This window comes from Chanos chanos, chromosome 12, assembly GCF_902362185.1.
Source record: "Chanos chanos chromosome 12, fChaCha1.1, whole genome shotgun sequence".
NCBI classification, from domain to species: Eukaryota; Metazoa; Chordata; class Actinopteri; order Gonorynchiformes; family Chanidae; genus Chanos; species Chanos chanos.
In genome coordinates, this window is record NC_044506.1 from 8,981,951 (window position 1) to 8,996,512 (window position 14,562).

At 42.5% G+C, this 14,562-nt stretch overlaps 1 protein-coding gene across 1 annotated transcript in view; it reads right to left on the reverse strand.

The window, feature by feature from the left end:
- slc66a2 (solute carrier family 66 member 2) overlaps nucleotides 1-13,359 on the reverse strand; it is a 21,811-nt gene extending 8,452 nt beyond the window's left edge. The window contains exons 1-4 of the mRNA XM_030788830.1: nucleotides 13,157-13,359; nucleotides 12,814-12,947; nucleotides 10,492-10,542; nucleotides 1,852-2,068 (exon numbers count right to left, since the gene is read on the reverse strand). Coding sequence (XP_030644690.1) covers nucleotides 1,852-2,068; nucleotides 10,492-10,542; nucleotides 12,814-12,947; nucleotides 13,157-13,359 — 605 coding nt within the window. The remainder of the gene's footprint in view (nucleotides 1-1,851; nucleotides 2,069-10,491; nucleotides 10,543-12,813; nucleotides 12,948-13,156) is intronic.
- Nucleotides 13,360-14,562: the final 1,203 nt, after the last annotated feature.

A 14,562-nucleotide genomic window follows, 5' to 3' on the forward strand; every position in this document is an offset into this window, starting at 1 on the left:
TTATACTGACACACTGAACCGGTAAGTAAGTCTGGAAAGGCTATCCGAAACTGTCATTTTGTACTGATGTATTCCATATTAATTATGGATTGTTAACTAAATTATTCAATGAAGTGTCAGTAAGAAATAATAGCTAGGTAATACAGGTTGTTCTGATGAAAAAAAATAATGTCTAGTGGAGATATGGGGTCAGTAATGCGAACTGATCTCGGCGGACCTACCCGCTGCTATGGCTGATGACATTCCGTCATGATTTGACGGAGATTTGTGTTTAACAGACTGAAAAGATGGAGAAAAAATGTCGGTCATTAACGGCTTTCTGTTCGCTTCCCACTGGCCGTTTATGAATATTAAGTTAGAAAACACCGTTAAATGTATATGCTTTTCATTTAGTAATGTGTGAACTTACTGTCACTAGTCAAATTGCCGCGTCACGGTATTCATCAAAGGAAGACCTCTGACTTATTATTGATGCTATTGCCCCAATTAAACACAGACATTCCATTTTGTCTACCACACCAGATTAGAAAGTGATTTGTAGCATTCATTTAGAATTTGCCTGAACGTTGTTAGTTTACGTTCGGGTCCATTTATGTTCTTGAATGTCAAGGCTATCAGAAACATACCGTTCCCATACCAACCCTGGCTCTGAAGCTGTGAACGATTCCGTGCGTCCGTTCATCCAAAAACATCATTCACTAGCTCCATTATCACTATGACTGTGATATATTAACGTAACTTAATATAATGGCAAAACTTCAACCAATATATGAACGTCTCCAGTGCTCAACTACCAATATGCATTTGTGTTACATGTTCCGTTTAACAGCGTTGATGTATGGCTTTACTATTAATAGTTCATATTTCGCTCTTGGTCAGTCATCCCATCTGAAGGTGAACCCGCAAGCATTTACCGCCTAGCTCCATAAAACTGCTCGCAGAGTTAAACATCGGAGATGAGGAGGTATGCGGACAGGTCTGTGCATACACGTGTGCACATGGTCAAAGATATAAGAATATGTGTAAACCAACAGATATTTTTCTCTCGTCTTCTTTTAATGTTTTATTCATTTTTTTCTTTTGTTGTTTTTTTCCCCCTGACAACTTACGTCCTTCAACAGAAAAAAAATTAAAAATGGGTGTCAACACCGAAATGTATATGTGAGTTCATACTGCAGTCGACACATTGAAGACACCATAAAGTATAAAGAAAAAGCTAGACAATGGAAGTCTACTGCGATAAAAGAAAAACAGATCGTGTCCCATCTTTGATATTTATGGACCATGATGGTGGTTTGATTGGCATCAATGAGTATGAAAGTGGAAGTCTGAGGGATTTCGCTCAGTGTTTCTGTGTTGAGTTTTACTTAAGGGAGGGCTCCTGATTGGACGGCTCTCGCAGACACAGCGGGGACACCAAATCAGAGGTCCTTTACAACGTAATATAAAACAAAAGATAAAACAAAAATTACTCAAAGAGTTACTGGGATCTATGTGAATGGAGCACAGTGAAGAGGAAGAGGAAGAAGAAGAAGAAGAAAGAAGACCCAACAGGGGTAAAGAGTAAGGAGGAGGGGGGGGGGGGGAGGTAGCTTGGGAAAAGTGTATAGTTTGCAGATAGTTTGACCTTAACGCAACCACACACCGTGTCTTTTGAGTTAGATACAATCTTACTCTGTTTTCAAACACAATAAGGATTCATTCTGATTTATACGCGTTTGCCAGATGCTGTGTGTGGGCCCGTTTCAAATGTGTACACTATTCTTAGCCCCAAGTCAGTGTGTATGTATGTGTAAACATCTCCCTTTGTGTGTGTACCTGTGTGTGTGTGTCTGCAAATCACTCTCTCACCTCATGCCCTCAGTGGACTTGTTCTGGTAGTTGCAGTAGAGCTGCGGTGTGCCCAGCATAGCCTCCGTAAACACGGCCAAAAAACCCAGTGTCTCCACGAACAGCACAGAGTCCAGCAGGAGGTACGTCACGTAGGCCGCCAACACCGTGAAGGCCAGCACGCACTGCAGGTAGTCCACAAAACGACTCCATGACCAGAAGTAGTTCCAGTCGAAGTCTGAGTTGTTGGGAAGAAAAGAATAATAAAAAAAAAATGAAAGAAAGAAAAAAAAAAAAAATCAGCCATCCTGATTTGAACAGGGGAAAAAAAAAGTTATTGCTGGTGTTGAATGGAGTCAGTCTGGTTATTGGGAACACAAAATACCTGGCGCTCCTTTTAGATTAGCCCAGTGATGTAAAATACATTTATATTTATGCTGGAGCCTGGGACACACAATCATCAAGTCTTTGGTTAGAAGAACACGAAAAGTAAGAAAAAAATGAAACATGAAAAATGAAAGTAAGGGCTTGAGTAGACATCCAGTCACCTAGAAAATTGTTAGAACCAATAAAAGACTCCACAAACAACAACATCAGAGGGGCACTATATATACTCTGGTCCAGTAAGGCTCTTTTAGGAAACTTCAATAAACACAGAGTCAAACACGCGAAAATACGCGCCGTGCTTTAATGCTTGCGATGACTGATTTTTCTGAGTCTGGAAGGGCACGGAAAGGAATGGAATTTTCTGGAACAGCACAACGTTCAGGCACTGACGCCAGACCTTTGGTCGGTGAAACGTTATGAGGTCTTTCTCTGGACGAGCAGTTCCCATCGGAAGAGCTTAAGAGGAGGAATGCTGGTGTTAAAATAATCCACTTGACCAATTATCCGTGGCCCCGACGATATGGAAGCCTGACGCTAACAGGATACAAACTCCTTGTTTCCTCCTTAGTGTCAGAAGTTCTGCTTAGCATCAGTAAAAGCTAACTGGATGACAGCAATAGTCAACTAACAACTAGGTCATGCTAATGCATGAGCTCTGGCGGGAACAACAGCGGGAAGAAAAACGTCCCAACGAATAAGGTGCATCCAAACTTTGAGTTACATCAGTTCGACGACGTACGGTGAGAGAGGAGGAGGGGGGGGAGGAGAGGTTTTCGATGCTAGCTGTTCTCACTCAGCAGGCTGGAGAAAAGAGTTCACACAGCACTGAGTGAAGTGTGTTTAGATCACAGTTAATGTTTTAAATCTACTTTTCTGTGTCATAGAAGATTCATAAGTGCACTTAAGCTTGCTCTCTCTCTCTCTCTCTCTCTCTCTCTCTCTTTAGTTCATTTACCTTTAAAACCCTATGCGTGGAGGGAAAAGAAAAAGATAAAAAAAAGAAAAAACATAAGTGTGATTCTGTGGAGAATATAAGCAAAAACAAAATAAACTAAAAGGAGAATTTCTAATACCATAACACTCGATCAATAAAGATTCAATCTCTTAAGCGGGTTGGATTCCCCCTTGTCACGTCTTTGAATCTGGCTCTCCTGACGTTCCTCTTTATCGAACACGACAGGGGAGCGGTGTACCCATCACAGATGGGATTTGTTCATTGTGTTGGAGGTTTTAAATTGAATGACTTTTCATTACCCTATCATAATGTGTTATCATAACAGTGCAATGCACCATAACTGAGTATTCGGTCTCATAAAGACGCATTAACAAAACAAAAAAAAAACGCCTTCAATATTTCATTGTGTAAGGAGAAAGAAGGAAAAGTGGGTGTCTGTGCTCTCGCCCCCTTTTGGAATTACATTAGGAGAGAGCAGAATAAATTGGGCAAATTTAATCATCAGAAAAAGGAAGAGAGAGGAAACAGCTAATGTGAAACGAGATTTAAACATCATCCACGGTTGACTGGCGTCACAGTTTATTCATCTGCACACGTTCATAAAATGAGATTTTCACTTGTCTAAAGAGCACGAGAAGAGATTCAGTGCAACAGCAGCGTGACCCTAAATAAAAATCTTCTTTTGATTGAACTTTTCTTTTTGCATTTCATTGAAGGGGGGGGAGGGGGTCTTCATGAAAACATCTTGATTTGAAAAGCTGAAGGTTACGTTTGGAGGGTTGGGGGCTTGCATAAGGCAAGTTTAATTGACAGACCAGGACCAAAGTGACAGAGAATGATGTTCTTTTTATGACATTTCAAAAAAAAAAAAAAATACATTGAACTATTGTTAATTAATGTCCCTGGCATTTCATATGACATTTCCAAAATCAGATCAATTATAATACTTCTGTCCAAGCTGCTGGAGCACAGGTGTGTGTACATGGTTTGGGGAAAGAGAGATAGAGAGAGAGAGAGAGAGATAGACAGACAGACAGAGAAAGAGGGAGAGAGAGAGAAAGAGACAGAGGGGTGTTGTGAGAAAGGGAAAGCTACATGCAGAGTTTGGATAACTCACGTCCCAGCTCTCAGGCATCACCTGAATAAAAAAAAAACAAAAGAAAAAAAACAAAAACAAAACAAAGGCTTTTCTCAAATATGAGACGCACTTTAAACACGCACTACTAAACACTCGCTTCCTCAGACAAACATGTTATGGAAGTCAGCACGGAGCTGAGGAAAACAGTATAAGAGAAAAGAAAGAAAGAAAGAAAGACACTTTTTCTAAGTTCATATAAACTTGCTTCTCTCTGTGCTGTGTATGGGGGGACGGACACAACAGCGCGTTTACTCTAGGGACCGTCACGGTCACCGCTATTGGACCGTGTCAACGCTGCCTAGCATGGTGCGCTAACGCGTATGTCACGTCGGTTTCAGATTACACACACTTATGCGCACCCCGAGGAGCGGGAATGCGGGTCGTAAGGGGTGTTTTCATGGCAGTGAGAGTGAGTAGGGGATCTGAAGGACAGGCCTGGCCAAGCTGGCACGCACAGATAAGAGTCAGAGCCTGGAGGGGTTTGGGAAGGAGGGAAGAGAGGGATCATCCTCAGGACCTCTGCCCAGCACGGTGGGCCCCGAGGGGCCCTGGTAACATCACGCGCCTCTCAAACAGCCCCACGGCGCCGTCTTTCCCGGGCGGGAGAAACGACACGCGGTGGAATCGCCGTTTATCGGCAAACACCGGAGAGAAAAATCTGGTTCCGGACACTTCGGACGGACCGACCGACCGACCGGCCGGGTCAGGGCCGAAACCTCAAGCTAAACGACGGCGGGTTGTTCCAGAGCGGTTAAGCACGACGACGCATCCCGACGCGTCAAATCTGAGATCCAACATCAGACGCCGGAGTTGTACCCAGTGTCCTCTGACGCTTTCTACTTGATGAAGATTACAATTGCCGAGTACAAGGAAAGTACATCAAAAGTGCACAACGAAATGTAAGGGGACATCCACAGCTGCCTCTGACGCACACACGCACACACGCGCACACACACACACACACACGCGCGCACACACACACACACACACACACACACACACAGCTGCGCGGCACGCAGGTGGGCGGTTTTAGAGACTCAGGCAGTTGATGGTAAGGATCAAAGTGGCAGTTGTGTGTGCGCTCCGTTCCCCGCCGTGCCGTGCCACTCTGTCACTCGTTTACCCCGCGGTGCTCCACTCCTCTTTTCATCCCTCTCTTCTCAGAGTGCCCGCGGGGTAGTGTGTGCGTGCATGCGTGTGAAAGAGCTGGAACGGCTTTCAAACAAAACCCCTATGGAGACTGTCCTTACCTTCTCTCTCTCTCTCTCCCTCCCTCTCTCTCTCTGTTCCTCACAACATATGTCAGATTATATTTGAAAAAAGACGGTCTTTATTCCAAATGCTCGCGTAACTGCAGAAGTAAAATACAACACAGCGGAGCAGCATCTGGCCTCGTCCCCAGCCAATCACGTTGCTTTGTTTTTTTTTCTCCCCGAACACTGAAAGAGCCGAAGCAGAGATAAGAAATAATGCACTCTGTCAAGCTTTGAAAAACGGCGGGCCTTAGAACCGAATCTTACAAAGTTACAATTCATGTTCAAAAAGTTTTACTTTTAGCTGAGGATAAAGGTAGGTCAAACTCGCGCGCTACCGTGCACCGGGTCCGACCGACATAATATAAGGACAGGCAAGACTCCTCAGCCTTCAGAGAAGAAACACGGGGTAATTCATCCTCCCCCGTCAAACAGGACAAAAACTGCTCTCCACAACCAAACGCATAAGGAGAGGGAATGATGAATGGGCTACCCAAAACAACAAATGGAGCATTCTCTACTCCTCTTTTTCCTCTTCGCTGTACCCTCCCATGTCCCTGAAGACTGACTCCTATGCTCCTCGTCAGTACTCCCCGCTCCTGTTGGCTCATCGCTGGGAAACGCTCCCTGAGCTGCGACCATGGGGTATGAGGTGGACGTGGACAGAGGACAAAAAAAAAACAAAAAAAAAACACCTTCATAATAGCTCCCCAAACCTGTTTGACCTTTTACGCTGTGCTTATTTATTCATGTTTATCCGACATGATTCCACATAACGCACCCTGACCGGACTGGTCCGCAGAACGGTTGAAGTATAAGCACAAAGCAGGCAGATTTAGTCATGCTGTTGTTTTTAGCATGGTAGTCCACACTGCAGTCACCCAACAGGTGAAGAAACAAAACAAAAGAAAACAAACAAACAAACAAAAAAAACAGTGTTTAAAAATACAATGGCGGAAAGATTTTCACCGAATATAAAAGCAGCCCATGCTATTATGCATGAGCAACTTTTGTCAGTGATGTGAAATGACAACACAGACACAGCGCCCAAAGACACAGACACAGACACAGTCATAGCACAAAAACATGGCACAAAGACACAGACGCAGTCATAGCACAGAGACATAGCACAAAAACAGCACAGTGTTATTGCTGTGTGATTTATGGTCTATGTTCCAGTGTAGCCAATGTAAGTGTAAGGAGAAAAAAAAAAAATCTCTGCTAGACAAAGTCAACAGCTTTTCTTCATGTCTTCATCGAAAAGAGAAGAAAGGGAAATGAAGAGTGTCTTTGACAGGTGAAGGAAGGAAAGTTCAGTCATAGGTCAGAGGTGGGAAAGCTACGAGAGCTCTGCTGATCTGTGTTATCGGGTTTAAGACGGTACTTCACCGCGAGACACTCGCCTCAACGCCGTCTGAAGCTACCACAAAAAAAAAAAAAAGACACCAGATTAAGATGTTTATCTGTTTGAGAGACTCAATTTCAGCTTCTGGACGGAGACAAAACTCTTTCTCCTATCTCTGTCTGAACGAACCAGATCACGCTTCACAACTTCACCTCTCAGAGTAAAAGGCCTGGTTTTAAATTCAACAGGAAACAGCTCTGTATAGTGAACCACACCGGCGTGTCTGAGCTGGGGGGAAAAAAACAGCAGAAGCCACTAAATCACTATCATTTTCAACCAGGTGTGAGGCAACGTTTTCTTTTTTATATATATATATTTTCCAGGGGGGTGGTTGGTTGATTGGGGGGGGGGGGGGGGGTGTTTAATTGCCAGGCTTTTGGAGTTTTTTTTTGTTTTTTTTTAAGAGCAATCAAGTCATAATTGTGGCTGTGCCAGCAGCCTGCAGTGATAATGTAACAGGTCCTCTTGTCAATGTGGGAGGAAACAGTCATTTATGGCCTCTACCCAGGATTCACGCGCACAGTCTCTCACTCACACACACACACACACACACACACACGAGTCTGCATCACATCCTGACTGACTGAGAGGATGTTTATAGATATCTTTAAAAAAAAACGCCATGACCCCTGGAACAGGATTACAGAGGATAGAGACCCAATGTGTGTTTAAAAAAAACCCCAAAAGTTCACCTGACCCTCTGACATTTGCTCTTTCTAATTGTGTTTGCTTCTGTGAGGTGTCAGATGTAAGGGGGAGGGGGGGGAGGGGTGTGAGACGACTGGGGGGGGGGGACAGACGTGTGGGGTGGTGAGCAGGGCTCTGTGTGGAAAAATCTGAGAGAAAAACAAAAAACCAGAGAAAGAACCAAATTGAAAATTCAGTTGCGGTTTCTCTGGATATTTTTTCCTAGCTTTCCCTTTAAAAAAAAAAAAAAGAATATTCAAATGCCTGTTTAAAAAAAACATTTTGGAAACTGCTTTACTGCAAATAACAGTGTAAAAAACAAAAAAAAAATTCCGTTTGAACACAGCGGTTCAATTTGTGTCAATTCAACCTCAGACATGTTTTTTTTTTCCATCTAACACAATCACCTCACCTCACCTCTGACCCCTGGGGGGGATTACAGTAACCCATAATTATCCCTCACAGTGAGCTCAGTCTCTCAGATTGACGAGCAAGGCAGCAATTAGCCTGCACAGGTCTCCATCAATTCTAATGAGGAGAGAGATAGGGGAGCGGGAAAGCTCAAGCGATCAATTGGGGGTGGGTGGGGGGTGGGGGAGGTGTCGAGTGTAACTCGGCCTCTCCTGGTAAACAGCTGATCTACATATCCCATAATGCATCACTCGTAATCACCCATCCTCTGAGGAGGGGGATTAAGACAGAGCCCAAAACAGCCAAACTTTTCCAAACGGCACAGAATACACAGCTGGTTTCTTTAAATAAAGAGAAGATACTTTTACTAAACTGACTCAAGGTGGACATTATGACATCAAAACCACACGGGGCCGAAAGTAAACGGCGTTTAAGAATTTAAGAAAAGTTCCGTGTGTGTCTCACATTCCCTCGAAACAGATGAAAGACCTGACACAGTCAAAGCTTAATGAAGATGGTTTCGCCTCAGGAGAACACTCAGCAATCTTCAGCCTAATAACACTGCAGGGAAACAACCTAATAAAAAACATTCGACTCAGCCCGTGCATGAGGTGTAAAAGCTGGCAGTGCAAACATAGTATAAAGCCAGTCTTTCCAATCTGTCAAGTAGTTATATCTCTGTGATTGAGCCAGGGAGAATCATTTCCATTTCCTTTAATCTGACCGTGGTCAACCTTTCCACTAGGGGGCACTCAAGAGCACAATTAATACTACGTCCAAAATCATTCATTCAATCCAGTTTACTAAACTGTGTGTATATATACAAATCCAGATGACGGTAAGCAGATAACATTCTGAGTTTTCACTATGAAATACATCGCTGTGCAAAGCTGAAGAGAATTTTCATGCAAATTCCTAGTGGTCTTACCCTCGCTTCTAAAACCAAATCCAGGTGACCGAGTTAGAAAAGTTACCCTATAAGGACTACAGAAGCACATACAGCTGTTTGTTGTAGTCTGCCATATACGCTGTTAATACTCAAAAGCAGGCCTAATCTCTGAAACAGCATTTTTCAGTCACCTGTGACACTAAATTTGGAAACATCCCAAGAGGTTGATGAAAATTTCGTCCAAACTTCAATTCAATAAGACAACTCTTGGGAAAATCATTTGAAGGCAAACAGGAAAACAGCTAAGGGGTGGTCAACAGTAGCATTGTTAAAAAACAAAACAAACCAGAACAAGAAAAGAATGCTTTTATCCCCAGTATGGGCAAAAATGATATCCCAGCACCATCTGCTGTTTAAACAGAGAGCAACATCAGTGACTTCCGTCACAGCCCTTCGGCACCTGTTTGCTCTCTAATGGTTACTAAGCAACATATTCTACAATCACATCTGTTGCCACACAAAGCAAAAAAGGAGTACTGGCGACAGATTATTTCAGAAAAATAGATCCAGTCACTTCCTGGGAGGAGCTGTTATAGATGTCAGAGGAAAAAAACTGTTTTAGAGCAAAAAAAAAAACAAACCCTTGTTGATAGATATTTCCTGGTGGTAGAGTTTTTTTCTGAGTGTCTGTAACAAAGGTAAATTGAAATCAGAGAGGACTAGAGAGAGGAAGAGATATTCAGGCATCCTGTTAGCAGACTGCTGAAAATCATTCATGCAAGTCAGCAGGACAGCATGGTTTAGGCTTCAGTGTGCATCCTGCTATCCGACAGGTGCAAGACTGTTAAACAGAGTAAAACACTTGACTCCTGAACAGAGGTTTTGCAGTGAAAACATTGAAATTGCATTCAAAATGGGTATTTTGTATCAGATATGTTAGAGATGCAAACAGGATCCAAAAACCTAGGGCCTAAAAAGGTTCATAAAATAGTTAAAACAGGTTAGTCAGTGCTAAGTGCAACATATCCCAACATCCAGTCTTACTGGGAATAGTGGAAAGAGGCTCCGATCTTCAAAATACGTCAAATACTAAGTGCATTACAAGACATCTTACCCAGCAAAAAAAAAAAAACTCAAGTACCCAAAATCCATTCAAAGTCACGTACATGCAAAACATGCAATTAAATGTAAAATATCCAACTGAACTCGCACAGAGTTGACAGTTGAAAATCCATGCTACTATGGGTTTCAAAAAGTTGACTACTACTAAACGTCTGATTAGGTGCAAGCTTATGGAGGGAAAAAAGAAAGTCGAACACAAGGGCGTCGACATCACTGACAAACGAAACAGACCCATGCTCAGAGTGAGAATGCATTAACTTGAGTGGAAAATCTGGATTAGTACAAATGTTTACGGGAGGGTAACGTTCTAACACAGTTATGAAGATGAAGAGGAGGAAGAGTGTAACTGATGATGAAGAATGACACTGGGGTTGGTTTTTTTTTTTTTTTCACAGCAGACAGAACAGTACATACCCAGAAAGAGCTTCTTAGGAATTCTGATCTCCTCGTCCTTACTGTCTGTTGCTACAGACATAAAAACAAAACAAAAAAAAAAACAAAAAAAAAAATGAGAGAAGAGAGAGAGAGAGAGCGAGAGAGAGAGAGAGAAAGCGCGAGTGACAGTGGTTCCCTTTGTTGCTCTGTTATCTCAGATAGAGGATTCTCCCCAGGAACTACACGTTATGTAACCAAAACTTTTCAGAAGTTCCTTCCTGCACTCTGTAAAACTCTTTTTTTCCCCCCTCTTAAACATTTTTCATATGTTTCTCTTGAACGCGTTTCAAACGTGCACTATTGAACTTAAGACGGTGTTTTGTTTTAGCTCGGAGTCTTGCAAACAATACTCTAAATCCTGAATTAATCACTTCGAACAAAAGAAGGCAATTTGTTCTTTCCGTGTGCGGATACCCACAAACACGCGTTTTCCAGGTAGGACAGAAGCTAAACTGATTCAGGATTCATAAATCCAGTCAAACTATGAGTTCCAAAGAAAAGGATAAATGTAGATTCCAGGGATGTATTCCCTGAAGTTCAGTTTGAGGTAACAGTAGCATGTCAATGAAACAAGTGACACACTGACCATCTTTCCATGAATCGTAAAAGACTCTCTCAATGTGACATAATCTGGATGTCAATAGATTGTTCCTCTTCTCATAGAAAACTGCTATGGGCTGACTTTCACACACACAGACCACACATGTACCACTGTTCCTATCAGTCCTTCTGCAAACTGACCACAGTCTGAGGATGAACTGAAGAACAGGCCAGTGTTCTCTCTGTGTGTCTCTCACTCTGTGTGTCTCTCACTCTGTGTGTCTCTCACTCTGTGTGTCTCTCACTCTGTGTGTCTCTCACTCAGTGCAGATCACACCTGAATACTTCCTCTCCTAACTTTCAAGATTTGTGAGTTTATCAAATTTAAAAAGAGACAAGATATTTAAAAAAATACATTATTAGGTTCTTCTTCCACTACATGAATGCCTCTAATTGTAAACAAACAAAATCTCTCAGTTATTATTTGGCAAGCGGATACCGGCAGTTAAAACTAGCTCTGTATTTTTGCTTAATTTTTCAGACTTTTTGTGCAATACTGGGTTAGGAAGCCGCAAATTGGGTTTGGTTATTTCACATCGTGCAATATTGGTTTAGCTACTGACTCTCATTGTCACAGATATAGTGTCAGTTACATTGTGTGCAATTGTTGGCATCTGTGGAATGACTATGGATAGACGCTAACCACAGGAAAAAGGGCACGTATAGTTCTCAGAAAGCCACAGCCGAATGCACTAGAGCACAAACAACGTTCACTGGCCGGGAGGGAAAAACACGGTAATGTTTCCAAGTAATACAGACTCTACAGATTCCACTGAAGCCCTTTTAAGTCTGGTACATATCTCAGTATTAACGTGAAGCTTTTATCTGTGTGTGCGCGTACATAAACAGTCACGGTTTTAAGGCTTTTTAACCAAAAAGACACAAGTTCTCGTGATAATCCTTTAAGCGTGTAAACACTCGCTACCTTTCAGCACAACGGAAAGCGAAACACTAAATCCTTCGGAGTGCATCCATTTTCGGGACAGACCTAAGATCTTCGAGAAAGTCGGAGGAAAGTGTCGCTGGCCCCACGCTAAGATCAAAGTACAACATATAAAAGAGGAAACAGGGAACACCGCAGTGGGAAATAAGCAGTATCGCAGTGCTCTCAGCTGATAACCCTACAAACCTTAATGATGAAATACAGCTGCAAATCCGTGCTTGTCATAGTGACATGCACTGAAATGGAATAACTTATGTGCATGAGGTCAGAAACAAATGTCTGGAATTTGTACTATACCTCAGTCTCTAATTAGCAGATTTTGTGGGGGTTGGTGCTAGAAACAGTCTAATCAGAATACAATAAAAAGGCTTACATAACGTATATTTCCATTATCATACAGATCATTTTCACAGGGCCTCTTTGTAGTCGAGCAAGACGGGAATGGATTTAATAGCATTTCCTGTGTAAACAGATAATATGGTTTGAAATAAGTGCGATTCAACTTCAATTTGCGTGATCTGAACAAAGTATCGTCCCCTTATCCCCCCACCCCTACCCACCCACCCAGCACACAGACAGACATTTACACTTCCAAGAGAGAGAGAGAGAGAGAGAGTGTGTTGAAACCAATTTCTGTGAGTAATTCTAACACTCAAAAGGTAGGTTACAAAGTCATGAAAAGGAAGCCACGAGAGGAGAGGAGAGGAGAGAGGAAAGGAGAGGAGAGGAGAGGAGAGGAGAGGAGAGGAGAAACAGACCTGTGAAGGAGCGACGCTTGGTGTTGAGTTCCGATGCCATGCGGACGCTAGTGCACAGGTTCAGCATGACCAGCATGGTCACAATCATTATAATACTCTGCCATAAGAGAGGGTCCTCAAAGTAGCGTCCAAACCTGAGAGAGAGAGAGAGAATAGAATAGAATAGATATTACATCTTGAGAAACAGCCACACTCAGTAGCATACAAATCAATCGCAAAACTAAGAGGATGTAGGGTCAAGCAAGCTTGAAGGCATTACAAGCAGACTGAACACAACTGTTCAGCTGTTCATGGTAACTTATGATACTCATGGAAATGAAGAGAAAGTGTAAAGCACGCTTACCTAAAAAGAATTCTTAAAATGTTGGCTACTAGGAGGACAAGACAGACGTATGTGGAGAATCCCTCAGCATTCTGGGATCTTTTGATATCCCTGTACTGAGGAATGTAAGGTACCACGCCGCCAAATACAATAGCCAGAGATGCGATCCAAGCGACCAGCTGGTTAATAACATACACGATCTTTTCAAAGATCTCATCTTCCATCGTTGAATTTTCCCCTCCTTGTAATTTGACGGTCAGCACAAATCTATTAGCGAACTAACTGCCTGTTGTCAGCTGTGACATCAATTAAACCAAGCTATCTTCTTGAGTGCGGAAAACGTCAAAAGCTAATTGCACCGGTCTTAATCTCACCCTTTTTATCGCCCAAACTCCTGTCTTTCTCCTCAGGCAGGCAACGATTGCGGAAATAGCAGCTGTAGCCGACTGGTTTTGTAGAAGGTATGAGGTGATTTACAATCACGAGATGTGATTGTAAAATGTATGCAGATAGAACTACGCTTATATGGTGCTATAGCCCGATTTTAAGACAGCTGAAACGGAAATATGAGAGAATAAAAGTCGACAAAAGACTATCTTTCTTCTGTCGGATGTCGCCTTAAACTGAATATAAACGAGCTAACGCAAAAAATCATCATTGGATGGCTCTGGATCATATGCCTGTATAAAAACACTCCAGCAGACACTAGCTTCAGATTTATCGCTGAAACGCTGGCAAGAGATTGTCGAATGCAGACGAATTCCGTTTGTTTGGGTCACGATAAGGCTGCAGTTTCCCGGGGTGGTGGCCTCTAATAAGTGGACAGTAGATCTTTCAAAAGTGCCAAAGCACCCGGAGCTTTTCATTCCCACAGCTGGATGGCTTCGTCAACTGTAAACCAAACAGGACTTCCTGATTGCGACATAAAACGTCATTCATGTTACATTTTAGCACATGGTCCTAAAAGGAGTTGAATTACGTGACTCGGTCCCAAAGCAGAATTTCCAACTGGTTTTTAACTGAAGTTGACATTTACGCCGATCTGACATCAGTTTCGGAAGGGTCTCGCATTATAGTTAAGGTAAAGATTTCAGTTCGGTGAGCTGCTTCTAGATCAACGTAAAAGAGCAATTTTTACAAAAGGCAAAACAGTTACATGCAGCACATACGCAAAGTCGCATTTTTTCCCCTTTATTTTGGATGAAACGTGTTGTGTAACGTCAGTGAAGAAGATTAAGTTGTTTTCTGCCAAATCCCAACCAAAGTTATGTAATTGTGTAATAGAAAAGAAAAATCAGTGTGGTTCAATCTGTCACAAAATTCTAATGCGTAAATTAACTGTAGGCCTAATACAAAAAACAAAAATGCACACAGCAGCAGTTGTTTCACAATGCAAAGCCACACTGAAGTGAGGGACTTTCAAATGT